Source organism: Myotis davidii, unplaced genomic scaffold, assembly GCF_000327345.1.
Source record: "Myotis davidii unplaced genomic scaffold, ASM32734v1 scaffold6, whole genome shotgun sequence".
In the NCBI taxonomy this organism is placed as follows: domain Eukaryota; kingdom Metazoa; phylum Chordata; class Mammalia; order Chiroptera; family Vespertilionidae; genus Myotis; species Myotis davidii.
In genome coordinates this window covers 3,675,009-3,691,730 of record NW_006383011.1, presented here as the reverse complement: position 1 = coordinate 3,691,730, position 16,722 = coordinate 3,675,009, and the positions used below count along the sequence as shown (strand labels likewise).

At 37.0% G+C, this 16,722-nt stretch overlaps 1 protein-coding gene across 2 annotated transcripts in view; it reads left to right on the top strand.

Annotated features, from left to right (window-relative positions):
• The window catches only part of UGP2 (UDP-glucose pyrophosphorylase 2), a 46,714-nt gene that overhangs the window by 598 nt on the left and 29,394 nt on the right, over positions 1 to 16,722 (top strand). The window contains exons 1-3 of one of the 2 annotated variants that reach the window (XM_006778544.2): positions 7 to 471; positions 14,838 to 14,965; positions 15,757 to 15,864. In XM_006778544.2, the coding sequence (XP_006778607.1) occupies positions 453 to 471; positions 14,838 to 14,965; positions 15,757 to 15,864 (255 nt within the window). In that variant the 5' untranslated portion in view covers positions 7 to 452. Of the gene's footprint in view, positions 1 to 6; positions 472 to 14,837; positions 14,966 to 15,756; positions 15,865 to 16,722 lie in introns of those variants that run through there. The other variant, XM_006778545.2, reaches the window with a different exon arrangement.

Below are 16,722 nucleotides of genomic sequence, written 5' to 3'. Positions count from 1 at the left end.
GGGGAGGAGAGCGGGGGTGCGGCCCGCCAGCGCCCGTTGTCGCCCGGCCCCGGAGGGCGTGGGGACCCGGGGGCGGTGAAAGAGCCGCGGTAGATCCGCCTCTTTCATTGATGAAATTTAAGTTCGTGTGATTTTACCTTTTCTGGGAGTCTCCAGGCGGCCCTCATTTGTGTCAGGAGTTACCAGCCGACTCAGTCGCCCCAAGTTTCTGCCTTTGGAAGTGGAGGAGGTTTTCCTTTTTCCTTTCTTTTCTTTTCTTTTCTTTCTTTTTTTTGAGGCAGTTTTAATCGCTTTGAACAAATATTCCCTTAAGTGGCCAAACATAGGAAGAGGAGAAAGAACACGTCGGTTAGTAGAGCAGGGGAGGAAATCACTACCTGAGAAGAGTGACTCCTCTAGAAACCAACAGATAGACTAGTATATAAGCCAGAGTATTTCAATAAACCCCCACAATGTCGAGATTTGTACAAGGTAAGACACGCTGCTTCCTGTCCCCCTGGGTTGCTTGAGCGGACTGCGGGTCCCGGCACTAGTGGGGGGTTGGGGGGCAGTTTGGGAGTGGAAATGCTCATTGGAGAGACTATTTGCGAAAACCTTTTCGTTAATTTGACGCTTGAGCTGCTGGGCTGGCGTTTCAGAGACGTCTATAATTTATATACCCCTCTGCTCGGCTGGGTTTGGTTCTGACCACCTGAAATCGGGTTAGTAGCACTCTGTTTCCTCGAGATAGTGGCTGGGAATGATGATAAAATAGGATTCTGGCTGCTGGCTAATCTTTTCTTGGTCGAAGTTAAGGTGATTGTGTGTGCGCACGGACAAAAATGGGGAACGGGGCGGGCTGAGGGGAGGCAGGTGGGTCTTGCCAGGACTGGTGGGGGAGGTCGGACCCAGCTGGGACTCCGTTTGTGTACTTGGATGGAGTCTCAGATTCTCTTCATTGCGAAACCTGGAGTAGCTCATAGAAGCTGGAGGTCATTTCAGCAAGAGAAATGACTTTGCTGCATTGCTGTGTTTATTTTTTTTTTTTTTACCGTCTTTAAAAATCTGCAGAGATTATTAAGGATTCTTTGAAATCTGAAAATTGCCCTCTGAATTCTACATGTGTATTAAAAAGGGGTTAGAGAATTACTCAACTGATTCAAGCGGTAACACTGCGTGTATGTGTGTGTACTTTGTACACTTCGGAATTGGTGCTGTCTTAAACCTCTGTCACCAGTTTATGGCATGGAATTCGCCTTCTGGTATGCAAGTAAACCCTTTTTTTTTTTTTTTTGCAGACCCCAAAGTATGAAAGCTTCAGCCATCTTGTTGAGCACATAGCTAGTGAAGTTCACAATCACTTAATGTGACTCTTAATAAATGCAGATGTACTTAAAAGAAATTGTCAGTAATGGCCCCCATTTGACCCAGGGAATAAAAATGCCCGAGTAACTTTTACAACACTTTATTAACTCTTCTTTGAGTTTTGTATAAAAAAGTAAGAGAATTTGATGGCCTGCCTGATGGGAGCAAGGGAAACATGCCTGCCTTTAGAACTAAGCTCAGAAATGCCACTTATCATTAGACTTTCAAAGTCGTGTTATACCTTTATATGTGGTGAGAGATGCTTCGTATGTGTTTATGGAATAAATGTCTGAGTCAAGAAGTAGCAAGGCAGAAGTAACTGTTAGAAATTTGCTTGTTTTGTAACAGCAATAACAAAAATTACCAGAGAACCGGTATTTTGCAAGAATTTGCTAGGCAAAAGTGCACGTCGATTCTCTTTAAAAACTAGGAATATTAGTTAAACTCCAGCTGTTCCTTGTAGTTGTGCTTTACAAAAGCTTGCAAAGGTGGTGCGCCTTGACTGATTTCACAGCCTTTACTGTTAGTGGCTGTCTTCAGGAAGTTCTAAATCAAGTGGCAATCCAGTACTTAAGAGTTTCTGTGAATGTTGTCATTCCTTTTCCCTTGTCATCTACTTTTTATGTTGGGATATTTTTAAATTTGTAGGAAAGTGGTACATTTGTCAACACTAAGAAATTATCATGGGTACCTTACTACTAATTAAATTAGACTACTGTTCCATTGCGTTTAGTTGTGATACACTTGTTTTAAGTGGTAGTTTTCCTTTTAAATTGGCAGTTTTGCACAGAGGTGACATTCCCCCCAAATTAACATGTTTGTGCTCCTGTTTATCATTGTTTAAATTTTGTACTTCAAGTGTAAATCCTTTATGTTTAATTAACTCTGATGCTCTTAAAAATGATAAACCTAATTAGCTAATGACTTGGCTGACTTCACAGATCAGTTTTCAACTCTGTTGCTAAGGAGTGGGATTTTTGTTTTTGAAATGTTTTGTAATATATCAAATTTTTTTATCTTTGTTTAGCACTTATTGATATTTCCACTCATTGATACTTAGGGCACGCCACTGATAGGGGAAAGATTGAACGACTATTAGGCCCCTAACTGTTTGCATATGTTGTCTCATTTAAGCTTTGCAAGTCCTTTGAAGTAGCAGGTTTTTATCATGACCTTTACAGTTGAGGAGGTATCTTGTCAATTCATAGGTAGTAAGCACTGAAATTCATATGTGGGTAGATGAATCTAAAACTCTTGTCCTTTCCAGTATCTTTTGCCTCTTTCATTAAAAAACTTATCTAATGGCTTGTTTCTCCAAACTAGACTGTCTGTTCCCTTTGGGCAAAGATAGTATCATACCCCTGGGGGAAATATAGTATCCTGAAGTGGTTGATGCTCTAAAAGAATTTGTGATGGATGATAAATGAGAAACTCAGCACTTTCCATGTACTTTTTCATAGGTTAGCCTACATTTTTGGTTGTAGGTGTGTGTGTGTGTGTGTGTGTGTTTTTAATAACACCTCTCAAAATTACATAAATGTTGAGAAGGCTAAAAGGGTATGGACTTAGGTTTGAACTCTGTTGCTAAGAGGTGACCTTAGACACAACTTTTCTGAACCTCAGTTTGTACTTATATAAACATTGGGTATTACTGCCTATTCCACAGGATTATTGAGAAGCTGAAATGAGATGAATTATGTGAATTTACTAGTCACATACTAGATGTCTAGTAATTTTTACTTTTCTTTCTTAAAGTGTCAGTGGCCTTTCAGATAGTATTGGCACCGTGAGGATAATCACATATCTTAACAGAAATAAATAGAAACAAGGCAGATATGACAAGTCTTTATTTTCCTCTTCCAGGTTTGTTGTTCAGGCCCCCAGCACGTGGGAGTTGATGTTTAACAACAAAAAAATAAATTGTGGGGTATAAGGGAGAAACTTAACAGATATGTAAATACATACTTAGTGACAGTTTTTGTTTTAGTCCAGTCAACAAAAAATTTTTGAGTGATTACAAAGTATAGTGTACTGTATTGGGATTTCTTGTGTATTCCTTATGGAGGGAACTTGAAATTCAGACGATGTGTTGTGTACACATGTTTTTGAATTTCCTGGAAATTGGGGCTGCTGTACTTGGCTTGAATCTCTTCCCCCCAAATCAATGTGCTTTTATAGGAAAGCTGGGCATCTCCATTCTCAAATGTGTTAACCGTAAGTTATGAGGTAAAAATGTTCATCTAATAAAACTACTTAATGTCAATAGGAGATTTCTCAGCATATATGCCTTGACCAAACGGAGGTTCAACTTTCTTTGGGCATCTCCCAAGCCTGTGTTCCTCAAGCGTTTAAGATTTCTTTTCATAGGAAGACTCTTCTTTACTGATTCTAGGGCATAATACCCTAATTTGGTATATTTTACCCTCAGGTCACCTTCTGCCTGCCTGTGATATTATTTCTTAATTTGGTAGTTTTCTCCCCTTGAGAGGTTGTTTCAGGGCCCCCAATTATTCTAAAAATATGTAAGTACTGGCTGAGTGAGAAGGGTCTTCTTATCACTGTTGGAGGTACTAGGGGTAATCAGCAGCTGTGACTTTATGACAGGCTTGTCACTCCATACCATTTGAGATTTTGCTTTTTAAAAAGTTCTGATTGCTATATAGGGTTATCTCCCCACATGATTTGATTCTTATAAATGGTGCAGGGACTATTGTCATCTAGCCAGCTAAGGCCATGTTATGTGCTTATACTATAATATTAGAGGAACTTTTTAAACAAAACTGTTTTTAACAGACCATTATCTATCTAAATTATATACTAGTAAACATGTCTCTTAATGCTCTTAAATTGAGGTACTTTCTTATATTTCAGGGGAAGCCATTTGACTATCTCTGTTAAAAAATATTTGAGGCCTGCACTTTCCCATTTGTTGGAATTCTCTCTTTATGGCTATTTTGGTGATGCTTGTTCGGTAGATGGCAGCTTGCCAGGGAGGATCAGCTGAGCTAATTATAACTAGAGGGGTCTCAGATGAATACAGGTATGAGAAACATTCTGGGCCAGGTTGTGGAGGTCAGACCTTGTCCAGGTTCTTCTCAAATCCTAAGACCAAATTTAGCCTGTTGCTGATTATTTAGAGGACTTGGATGCTTTTAGCACAGGGGGTTTGTGGCATGGATTTGAGGCAGGACTAGAGGTGGCAAGGCAATGACCATGGCACACTACTCATTTTTTAAAGATGTGGCTTAGGATTCATTATATTGCTAAAAAGGGAGGGATTTAATTAAATTCAGAGTCACAATTATAAGTGAAAAGTTAAAAGAAACTCAGAGTTGAACTGATGAAAACTTTGTTTTCCAATATGTAATCTCTTAATACCATTGTTGTTGGTAACAGGGTCTTTTTCTAGTAGGATGGATGATTTTTGTTTGTGAAAGCCAATTGAGGAAAAAAAAAAAGAAATTGACAAGGAACATTAGAGAAATAAGAAATACTAGCTGGTACACTTCTCAGTAGTGCCATTTTAATATTCTGAAGATAAATTGAAAAATAATTTTAAGAGGAAATACTCTAAGATGTTAAATTTTGGACAGTGGGTGTTTTCTTATAATATGGATTCATACACATTCTCTATGTGTTATTTTTTTCCTCATAGATAATTTTAGTAACTTTAATTAAAATAATAGGATACTTGAATAGTCAATGAAAGAAAAATACCACATGTTCTCACTCATTTATGGATAATAAAGACCATTATAAACTGATGAACAAAAATACATACAGCATCGAACAGACTATCAAACTACAGTGGGAAGGCCAGGGAGGATTGGGGGCGGGGGTTGGGGTGTGTGGGTGAGAGATCAACCGAAGTACTAGTATGCATGCATATAAGCATAACCAATTTACGCAAGACATTGGGGGGTAGGGGAGGCCGGGAGAAGGTCAAGGAGGAATAAAAAAGACATATGTAATACTCTTTGTAATACTTTAAGCAATAAAACAAAATTTAAAAATAAAATAAAATAATAGGATACTTAATTTTATGTGAGGAACATTAGTTGGCCTAATAAAGTAAATGTTCTAGGTAAAAGAATAATTACTATAATTTTTCAGTTTCCACCAAGTTGTATTTATTACTTTTTGTGGAAGTTCAGGAATTCCCAGAAAGTCAGATATATCCATTATTGAAAAGTTACATAAACAAATATTTGAAAGTCAAATCAATTCTGGATTATCTGTAAAAATGAATAATTAAGAGTTGACTGTGTTTCCCATAATGCTATTCCTTTTGATATCTAGTATTTATGCCAGTGGAGAAAATTCCAGCAATATTAGAATAAAATTGTGGGGGAAATCCTCTGAGGGTTTGGGATTTAATGAATGAGGAAATTTTTGATTGTATAGGATCTCTGTAGAAGCTGGAGTTTTTCTAAAGGCTGGTGTCCTTTTGACATAGCCTACAGTTTTGTTTTGTTTTCTAAAATATATTTAAAGTTGGTATAGTAGTCTTTGAATTGTGGACATCTTGGGTAATTTAATGGATTGTTCAGGTACAATGACTATTAGTTGAAACCATATGTGTTAGACCTCTAAAATTCTACTACCAGCCATGCATCTTTTTGTTAATAACTTATTAAATTCTTTGAAAGTTGGCTTGCTAAGCTACTGAAAGAAAATTAAACTTTTTTTTTAATTGGGCTTATGTGTAAGAAGGGATAATACTTCATTTGAAAGCTGTTTCCCAGTGCTTTCAGTTGGTGATGCAGGCATCTCCTTTAGTTTGTTGCACAGTAATTGTCTAGGGCTCAAATTCTGCCTCTGCCAACAGACCCATTGTTTATTTTTCTCAGTCATTGCCAAATGAAATTGATTGTGTCCCCAAACCATTTTGATAATTAAGGATTGTTTTTGAGAACCACAGAGAAACTGGCTGTGTTGTCTTAGTTAACTTACATAAACAACAAAGTTTCATTTTCCAAAACATTTCTAGATATTTGTTAATTTTTTTAATATAAATCAAGAGAGTTCCCAGTTTCTCTGTGAGTTCATGTGTAGCTTAAAAATACTATTCATTTTATTCATGTACATGAAATAGTCATATTATGTTTAATCCACCTTTTAATTATTAGTTACTAAATTGTAAGAAATACTATTGTAGCGGAGCCTTCCTTTAATAGCACCACTTGCTCCTTGACTATGGAGACCTGCAGACAAGGTGATTGGCGTTTGTGTTTTTCTCTGGTTGCTGTACTGGCAAAGGCTGCTGTGATGTTTCCTTTATGTTACAACCCTGCCTAGAATTTTAAAACTTTCAGAGTGTGGGAAAACAGAATAACATAAGTCTATGCACTGTGTTGGGTCGATTTATGCCATTGGTAAAATGCTTGGCCTTGATAATAAAATATTTATAGAATAAATAAAAGCTTTGATTTTTCATTGCCCAGAAAATAAACTATATAGAAGAAAAAGTTGAAGAGCATAAGGGAATGCTTATTCTGATAGGTAGTTTTAACCTTACGTAATAACTCACGTAATAGACATAGTTGGATTTTGTCAATTTTCATTCCACCTGGAGTTGGTAAACCATGTAAATGCACTGTAACCAAGAAAGGGGAGACCTTCCTCCAGGTTGGAGAGTAGGGCACCAGGCAGCAGCAGGGTTTGGATTCCAGTGGAGCACTGCCACTGTGTCATTAGGCAAGAGCACCCACACCCCCCACCTCATCCCTTTAACCCCCAAACCATTCCATCTTCAAGATAAGGGAATTAGACTCACTCACTGACCTTAAAGCCTTTTGGAGATTAAAAGTTTAAGTGCACATATGTAAAATTACAGGGCAGGCCTGCCAAATAAGTTTTTGGTCCTTGATAGTGATTTTATGTTGTAACACTTTTCCCAACTCTCAGCAAATGAGTGTAATAAGCTTCTTGGCATGCCTTCTTTCTTAACATTTATTAAATTTAATGCAAAGTGTTAACTAGTTGACAACATCTCTTCAGAATGTTGTTTTTTAGAAGTGATATTTTCTGTTTTTGTTTTTTAGATTTTAAGAGCTACTTTGCTGTATAAGAGCAAGGCTATTCTTAATTATTAACAAGAAATCCAGTTTAGCTATACATTTTCATAGTTAAATTTTTTTTAAAGTAAGCAATGCATGATTAGTAAAAATCTCAATTAGCAAGTGGCTCTGCATATTCAGTGCTGGAGTATTGGAACGGTTCTCAAAAGCCTGGTACCTCGTTTTGTTATAAAAAAAACCACACACATTTATTAAGCATTTTTCCTAATTCAGGCTAAACCTAAATATAATTGCCCAATTTTGTTTAATCTCTAGAGTTACCTAGCATTTATATAGGATAATAAAAATTGAAAAGAAATTTAGAGGTCACTTTATCTAGATTGCTTACCATTTAGGAATTTCTTTGACCAGGTTTCTGATACTTGACTAATAAATCAGCCTCTGCTTGAGAATACTTAGGGACTTTAAGTACTCAGGATATAGTCCATGGTTTTCTTAGCCTTCCTTTCCCCATGATCTGAAATGACTGTTTGGCTTTATCAGGCACTACCTTCATGAGACTGGGCTCTACCTTCTGTCTGTATCCAGTACATAGCCATCATAATAGGCTCTTCCTCATTTATTTAATAAGCATTACTTGAGTGTTTATTGTGTCTCAAGCTCTGGTTTAAAGTATCCTATATAATAAAAGGTTAATATGCAAATTGACAGAACAGTGGAATGACTGGTCGCTATGACATGCACTGACCACCAAGGGGCAGATGCTCAACGCAGGAGCTTCCCCCTGGTGGTCAGTGTGCTCTCATAGGGGGAGCGCCACTCAGCCAAAAACCAGGCTCAAGGCTGGCAAGCATAGTGGCGGTGGTGGGAGCCTCTCCCACCTCCGTGGCAGTGGGACATCCCCCAGGGCTCCCCAACTGCTAGAAGGCGCAGGCTGGGCTGAGGGGACCCCCCGCCCCCCAGTACATGAATTTTGTGCACTGGGCTTCTAGTGATGTTATAAAGGAGTAGTACAAGGACTTACCATGTGAGCATGTAATGGCCAACTTTGCTTAGTTTAGAACATTTCTAAAAGATTATATTTAAAGTGAACTCTGACAAATGATATATTAGTGGCTACCCAAGCCACTAATATAAGAATTTAAGTCTTGAACTCCAATTTATTTAAACATTATCAAGTGCTTGTATTGTGTGCCAGGTGCTAAGGTAGGTGTTGGAGAAAAAAGTTTGAATAACATAATATGGCTTGTTCCCTTGAATATTGCAGACAGACACCGAAGCAAAGAAAGTTTTGGGGGTGTTTGATATAGTGCAGATGGAGGAGCAATTAAAACCTTCACATAAGAGTTGTGTATAAAGGAAGGCCTCTTTAAATGTTCAGAAGTTACCACCTAGAACACTAGGAATGCCACTCTCAAAATAGCAGAAGCTAAAGTCAGAGTTTGAGCCTCTGGGGGCTAAGGGATCAGGTTTCCTGGAGATTGGGATGATTCTCATGATTTTAGAATTAACACTAGGCTATGAATTTGTAATTTTTTTCCTTGTTTCTGCCTACCCTTCTCTAAGTGTTGAATGACACTTGAGATGTATGTTTGGAACAAACTTATAAGAGTTAGGATGCTTTTAATTTCATGGAGCAGAAAAATACCAACTCAGTTGGCCTAAAAAATGAGGTACTTGTATCACATGAAGCTTGAAGTGGAATATTCCAGGGTTGGTTAATTCAGTACAAAGATTGCATGTCTTTCCTTCCTTCTGCTCTCTTATGCATATCTATCTTATTCTTGGGTCAGCTTCCTTAAAGGTCACTAAATGGCAGCAGAAATTCAAGGTGAGAGATGGACACATACTTCTTATGTCCAGGGATAGAAAAGGCACTATTTCTTCTCATGTGTTTATTTTTCTCAGTGAGGAATGCTTTTCTCCAAAGTCTTTTGGCAAACTTTACTCATTGGCTCACTGGCTAGAATCATCCATATTATGTTTTATGCTTAAACCAATCACTGAGAAGGTTTTTAAAATCTGGGCCTGGTGCCATTTCTTAAGCACATGGGGCCTTAGGGCAATGAATAGGTGACAGAAAACGCATTGGGATAGGGAGAAAAATGTGCATAACTGCTACATACATATTAAGATGTAGTATAATCTATATCAGAGCTACTCAAAGCAAAAGCAGCACTGACAGCATTTACTTATTAGTAATGCATATTCTCCCCATTCCAGACCCACTGAGTCAGAATCTTTGAGAGCTTGCCCAGAGACCTGTGTTTTAACAAGCCCTCCAGGTGACTTGTATGCACATTAAAGTTTTAGAAGCACTATTGAGATGTCCCAAATAGAGTAGGAAATTTAAGCCTTTAGGCCTTCTGCTTTAGCATTTTGATTCACTTTGGCTACTCAAAAGGATACTTCAGCTTGGTTTTTAAGACATGCCTGGCTAAGGAATTTATATATATATCCCATCAAATGAAATCCCATCAAATGAGGAAGAGTAGTGATATGATTGGGGTTGCAGCTTAGGGATAACCAATCTATCTTGCTTGATACCACCAGATTAGAGTGACAGATGAGCAAAACAGGTAGAAAGCTGTTTTCGTTATGACCATGAGAGTGAAAATGAGAGAGAAATTAAGGTAGCAGTGGAAAGGGAAAGAAGTGAATGGGATTGTGTTATGATTCAATTAACTATAGTATTGGATTGGATGTAATATTCAGGGGAAAGGAAGGAAGAGCCAATTGCAACTGAATTTCTAGGTCACCTAGGAGTGACTAGGGGAATGTTAATGCCATGGAGGTCAGGGAAGATGGATTTAGAGACGATTTTGACATGTTGAGTTTGAGGTATTCATTTGAGTATCTGGGTGCAAAAGGTTTAGAATATTATAGGAAATGTGAGCCTGTAACTCATGAAAAAAAAAAAGATGAGGATGAGAGGCACATATTTGGGAGTTATTAATAAGGAGATTGGTAAGGGAATAATTAAAGGGAAAATGGTCTTGGGGCAGAATCTTAGGAAATCCAGGGAGTAGAAAACAAAAGAGGAGTATGATATGGAAATTAAGGCCTGGACAGAGATGTAGATAATGTAGGATAATATTGGGTAATGGACTCCAAAGAAGAAAAGCTTTTCTAGGAGGAGTACTCACAAATAACTGAGTTTAAAGGACTGTAGTGTGACCCCAGAAGGGGATGGTTAGTTTTAATTAACTATAAATCTAGTCAGTATGTATATGTCTTTAATTTTATTTGTGGTTATTTCTAGTTGCTACTACATTCTTGGAGTTTTACATTTACTTGGATCACAAGTCATTTCTTAGTTTAAGATGAAATGAACTCTCCAATTCTCTAACTTTGAATACATCTCAATGTGGGTTTCCAATGAAGGTTGGGACTGTTCAGAGATAATGAGTGGTGGGTGGTAGCCTGGAGAGGGCTCCTCACTCTCTTTGTTGCTCTTGTGTTTTGGTCAGTCTTTTTTTCATGGTCTTTGCTTTGTGAAGCTAGCTTTTTGTTTTAGAGTGTGAAGTTGTTTTATTTGTGCCAGTATCATGATATCACGGAAGGGTATTATGTACACTTCTTAGCTGCTAAAATGGATGAAATGAAATACCTGAATTAAGAAATGAAAACAATCACTTGTTAGATTGAATGTCTCCTACCTCTTGTTTTATTGCTTTTTCTCCTCCTTTTTGGTGGTGGTGTTGGTTGCTCCATTTGGATAGAGGAAAGACTATGATGTGGAAATTTTAGTTCTTATGAACAAGGAAGAATTAGGAAATTGAGGTGGGGGGAAAACTTGTAAAATAAAGTTACTGCCTGTTCTATGCCAAATTGTAATTAAGTCAACCAAGATTCTAGTAAATTCAGTTTTATGTGGTAGGGAGTTTCCTTTTTATCTCATTGAGTATAGGATAACATCCTAATAGAAATGCTGTTGGAGGAGAGTGTTATTTAGAGATTTTGTGTCATGATTAAGGAGCTAGACTAGGAGGGGAAAATGAGCACGATATTTTCACCTCATTGTATTGGGTTGGGGCTCAGCATAAACTGGCTTTGTTTTGGGGTTCCATTAAGCCTACTCTGTGACATTGAATTAGTCATTTAACTGTTTCAACTTTGTTTTTATATCTAAAATGTTGAGACTAGATTAAATGCTCCTTCTCATCACTAAAAATGTTTTGATTTATGACTGAGGTAATGAAATGTTTTATTCCTAATCTACTCTCTGTCTATAGTCAAGGAGAATCAATTTCTCTGTTGCTAAGAATTGAGGGACAAAACATTTTAGGAGGTTAGAAATCTTGCATTATTCAGGGGATTCTTTAATTGACCTTACATTAGAAACTCAGCTGTCATTGCCAGAAGTGTAACCTGAGAAGGTTAAGCCCAAAAAGCATCTAATGTTTGTACTTCTTTTTCTACCAGAAATTCCAGGCCTTTCTTGAATTCGGGATGTATAAGGTTGCTAGAAAGGGAAATGGCTTCTAGCCCTATGCCTCCTGGTCTTGATTAAGCACACTTATTCTCTATTCTTGAATATTCTTTATTCCTTAAAAGCCCTTCCTTATTATCGAGTCACTTAAAAAAAAAGAACTTCACAGTCGCACTTTCCTCAAGGAAAGGAGAGGAAACAGCTGTGGAATGGGATGGAAGAAGTGATAGGCGTGTTATAATGTTCTTTTGTTGTGTAAGCTGTTTATATTTGTAGAGGGGGTAGAAGGAATACAAACTGTTCTTCGTTTGAATTTGGTGCTATGTCATACAAATGGAAGGAATAAAAGTACGGCCTATTTGTCACAACTGGCGTTTGACTCTGTCTGGCTTTTTGAATTAGTGTTTGAGGGTTGGACCTGCTGCAGCTGGCAAAGATCACATGTAATATTAAATGTGAGCCTTTCAGTCAGTCTTCTTAGCTTGGCTTGACAGGGAGGATAGTGGCTCGGATTCTGTGCATTTTGGCCTTAAGTCATGTAAAGTTGACAGGCTATTGTTCTGCAGAGAGTCTCTAAAGTTTGGTGTTTGGTGGTTTTTTGTTGTGTGTGTGTGTGTGTGTGTGTGTGTGTGTGTGTGTGTGTGTGGTGTGTGTGTGTGTGTGTGTGTGTGTTTGACTGTTCTCATGTAGACAAATCTCAGACAGCTACTAGAGAGTTATTTTAAACTTAGCAGTTACACTTAGTTTTATCTCATTTTGCCCAGATATAAGTAAGTTAAATGTTTCCATCACTATTTTTTAGGAATGTGACTGAATGTTGGCCTTTAGGATCTAACTTCAACAACAAAGCAGCAAGTCTGTAGGTGTCTTGAGTCTAACAACAACAAAAAAACTCCACTTATTTTAAAAAATCATTACATATTAATTTCTTGATCTGTTTTATTCAATCTGTGACATAGAAACAATTTATGTGTAATTTAGAGGTTTTATATTTAGTAGATATTTTCCCCAAACTGTTTTCTAAACATTGATATGGGAGTTGGCTTAAAGATTGGGGAGGAGATATCCCCAATACATGGGGTGGCAGGTTAGAGGACTTAATCTGTGACAGATTTTAAATTACAGCTAAATTAGCCAAGGGATGAACATGTGTGTTTGGTTGTCACATTGACTTAGTTTAAAATGTTCTGGAGGAGTTTTGTCTTTAACTACCTATCATAGTTATGCAATTGTTCTCATCCATTGTCATGGGTTTTTACACACTATAATCAAATTTCTACTTACTAGTTGAAACATATGGATTGTTAATGGGACATACACTTATGTGTTTCTTATGGTGTGTTTTTTTTAGTTCACAAAGACCTTGTTATGAACCACAATTGGGTTCACTTTGGTAGTTTTACTGGAATCCATAAACTTAGTTGTGTTGTGATTTATGCCTGTAAAAAGAGCACAGTTAGAGAATGACTATTTTAGGATTAGATTGTATTCTCCCCAAATTTCCTTTTTTCTTCTTCTTGGATTTTAATATGATGGAAAGTGTGTATAAAAGATTTTTGAAGATCTATGTTAAATATCTCATTTGTTTTTAAATATTAAGGAGGGGGGAAGCTATCTATATTAAATATATTGCTTCAGGAGTTAACATAATATACTAATTTCTGCTCTCAAAAGTATCTTAAAATATTTATTATGTTGGCTTTAATTCTGTCTATATAAATGTTTCCTGCTACCCAGATAAGTAAAAGAATTTATGCTATGTGAAATATGATTCTGCTAAATTAACCAACATTTGTAGAACTAATTATTAAAGAAAATGTTTGAACATAAACTTCACAAGTACATTTATAAAATAAGATTGAGTTAGGTATTGAGGGTAAAGGGGAGGTGAACAATAATCAGCCTGTCCCTTATTTTATAAAAAATAGGATAATCTAGATACTTAAGTGTGTAAAATATCTATGTTGGCATTTTTCTCTTGAGATACTTGAGCCTAGGATGTTTTCTTTTTCTGTATTTTTCTATTTTTGTTTTCATCTAAAAGGCATTTCTGTCACCTTTAGCAAGATCCGACTGTCACAGAGATGCTCAGCTATGCCAGAAGTCCTGGTAGTCTTGTCTGACACAGATGAGTACTGAAATTGAGGATCAGAGTGGGGAAGTAGCCATGTGCCCTCCTCTTTTTAAAATTAAAATTTTGATGCCAAAGGAAGTAGAAGCAACTTGGAATTGCCATTATCTATTTCTCAAGGGGTTCTTCTAGAAAGGAGTATGAAACTATAGTGGCTCTCCTTCTAAAATAGAAGGGATTCCTTAAATTTTTCATGTGGCCTGAAGGAAGAAGGAGTCTTTTGCTTCTGCAAAATTGCTAGACCCCTTCATTATCTTATGATGCAGCAAGAGTTCAGTAAGGGCATGTTCCATAACACATATCCTTATTCACATTATCCCAATTGTTCTGATTTTACTCTAGTTTTAATGGCTAGGAGGGAAACATGAGTAGACATGGAATTATGTACTCAAATGAAGATTAATCTTTTTACTTCCACCTGCCCCATCTTCCCAAAAGTGTTTATTTAGTATTTAAGATATACTAGTAAAGCATATAGATGTGCAAAATAGTTAAATTTAATCACATCCTATATAATAAAAACCTAATATACTAAGTGTCTGGTCATCCATTCAACCAAAGAGTAATATGCTAATGATATGCTAAGGCCGCTCAGTGGGGTCCCTCAGCCTGGCCTGTGCCCTCTCGCAATCCAGGACCCCTTGGCGGATGTCGGAGAGCCAGTTTCAGCCCAATCCCACAGGCCCGGCTGAAGGACTCTACTGGTGCACAAATTCGTACATCAGGCCTCTAGTGTGATTATATAGTTCTAACTAGTTGACACTACTGAAATTCTGTGAGAGGATGATGGGACTATAGCATTGATCCTTTTTCATTAGCTGGAAAACCAGAAATAAATAAGTTTTAACTTGGCAGCTATTTAAATGGATTTCTTATTTTTCAGTTGGTTGTTTTATATTTTTGTTTTAAGATCTTAGCAAAGCAATGTCTCAAGATGGCGCTTCTCAGTTCCAAGAGGTCATTCGACAAGAGCTAGAATTATCTGTGAAGAAAGAACTAGAAAAAATACTCATTACAGCACCATCACATGAGTTTGAGGTAAGGACTCTACAATGTTTCTTGCTTTCATTCATCTATATGCTGAGTTGCTGTTACTGATCATCCAGTTTAAAATAAGCACAAGATATAATGAGAACATAAAAAATTAGGATTGCTTAACAATTAAGAATTTTCAACATTTAGCTATTATAAAACCATTGTCTTTTTCTTGTTTAATTCTAGGAAGTTTCTAAAGTCTAAACAGAACAAAATCACACTTTATTTATTTTGTGTTTTGATATTATTGGGTAGAGAAATGGATACCAATGTTCATGAACCATATATCCTGAATGCTTTTTTTTAAAAGAGCCAGTTCTAATAGAACTATGCTTCTTGTCAGCTATAATAGAGATTCCACAATAGGCAGATTTACTTTTCTACTTACAAATCAATAGATTATTCTTTTCATTTTCATATTTTAATTTGTACTTAATGTTTTGTAGTTGTGTTTTGTTCTTTTTGTTCTTTTGGTGAGCATATATTTTCACTGAAAAGAAGCAGAGAAAGATATTAGTGAATAAATACAGTGAACCATTTGGATTTCCCATGGACCAAATGGTTTTCAGAGTACATGACACTGGTGGGATATGGGGAGTATTATTTGCTTGATTCCTTTAAGTGTGGTTCCTATTAGCTTTTCCTCCCGCTTTAGTTTGAAATTGGGGGATAAAAAAGGCTCCATGTTCTAATAGTTTAAAAATTTCATTGAAAGGCATTTTAAGTGTACAGTATATATCTGTTTTTGTTAAATATTAAGCATTCTGAGAGCCAATATATTTCTGTTTTTATAGCACACTAAAAAAGACCTTGATGGATTTCGTAAGCTATTTCATAGATTTTTGCAAGAAAAGGGACCTTCTGTGGATTGGGGAAAAATCCAGAGACCTCCAGAAGATTCGGTAAGTTTTAGTAATATGTAGGAATGTGTAAGATAATTTAGGACATTGTTTAACTTTGGGGGTAGAGTAGCCCAGGGGATCTGTAATAGAGTAGCCCAGGAATATTCAGACACAGGAATGGCTTTGCATTTACTGTTCCCTCATGCTGAAACTACAAAGATAGCCTTCCATCATTATGCCTTCTGATAGACCCAACTTTCCAGCTCTGCAAAAGACTTATGGAAGTCTAATCTCCCTTTAATACCACCTCAAAACTTAATATCCCTGACTATGAGGCAATTCTTTGGAAAATTACCAAATGCACAGTAAGGCTTCATTTAAGTTCTTTTCCTCCTCCTCTCTCCCACACTATCTGATTTCTTATTGTCTGTAGGGTCATGTACAGATGCTAAGTATTAGTTGTTTGTATGCCTGTGTTGTTGTTGAATGGATGATTTAAATGAAGTGATTATCTAGAGGGGGGACCAAGATGGTGGCACAGGAGGACACTGACCTCACTCCCTCCCAAGAACACATCTGAGAGACAACTGAGAGCCAATTGAACAGCTTCTGCACAACAAACAAGGAAGAGAGCAAGCCATTTAGAGTGACATTTCTCACATCAACCTTGCATCAAAGGTGTGCATGTAAACAGTATCATAACACAGGATCTATATTTTTGTATAGGAGTTGGCCACCTTGTTTTGTAAATAAAATTTTATTGTAACACAACCACACTCATTTATTTATGTATTGTCTATAGCTGTTATAATGCCACAATGGCAGAGAAGAATATTTGCAATGGAGACCACATGGCCTGCAAAATCTAGACTATTTTCTTTCTAGCCCTTTATGAAAGACTAGAGGCCAGGTGCACGA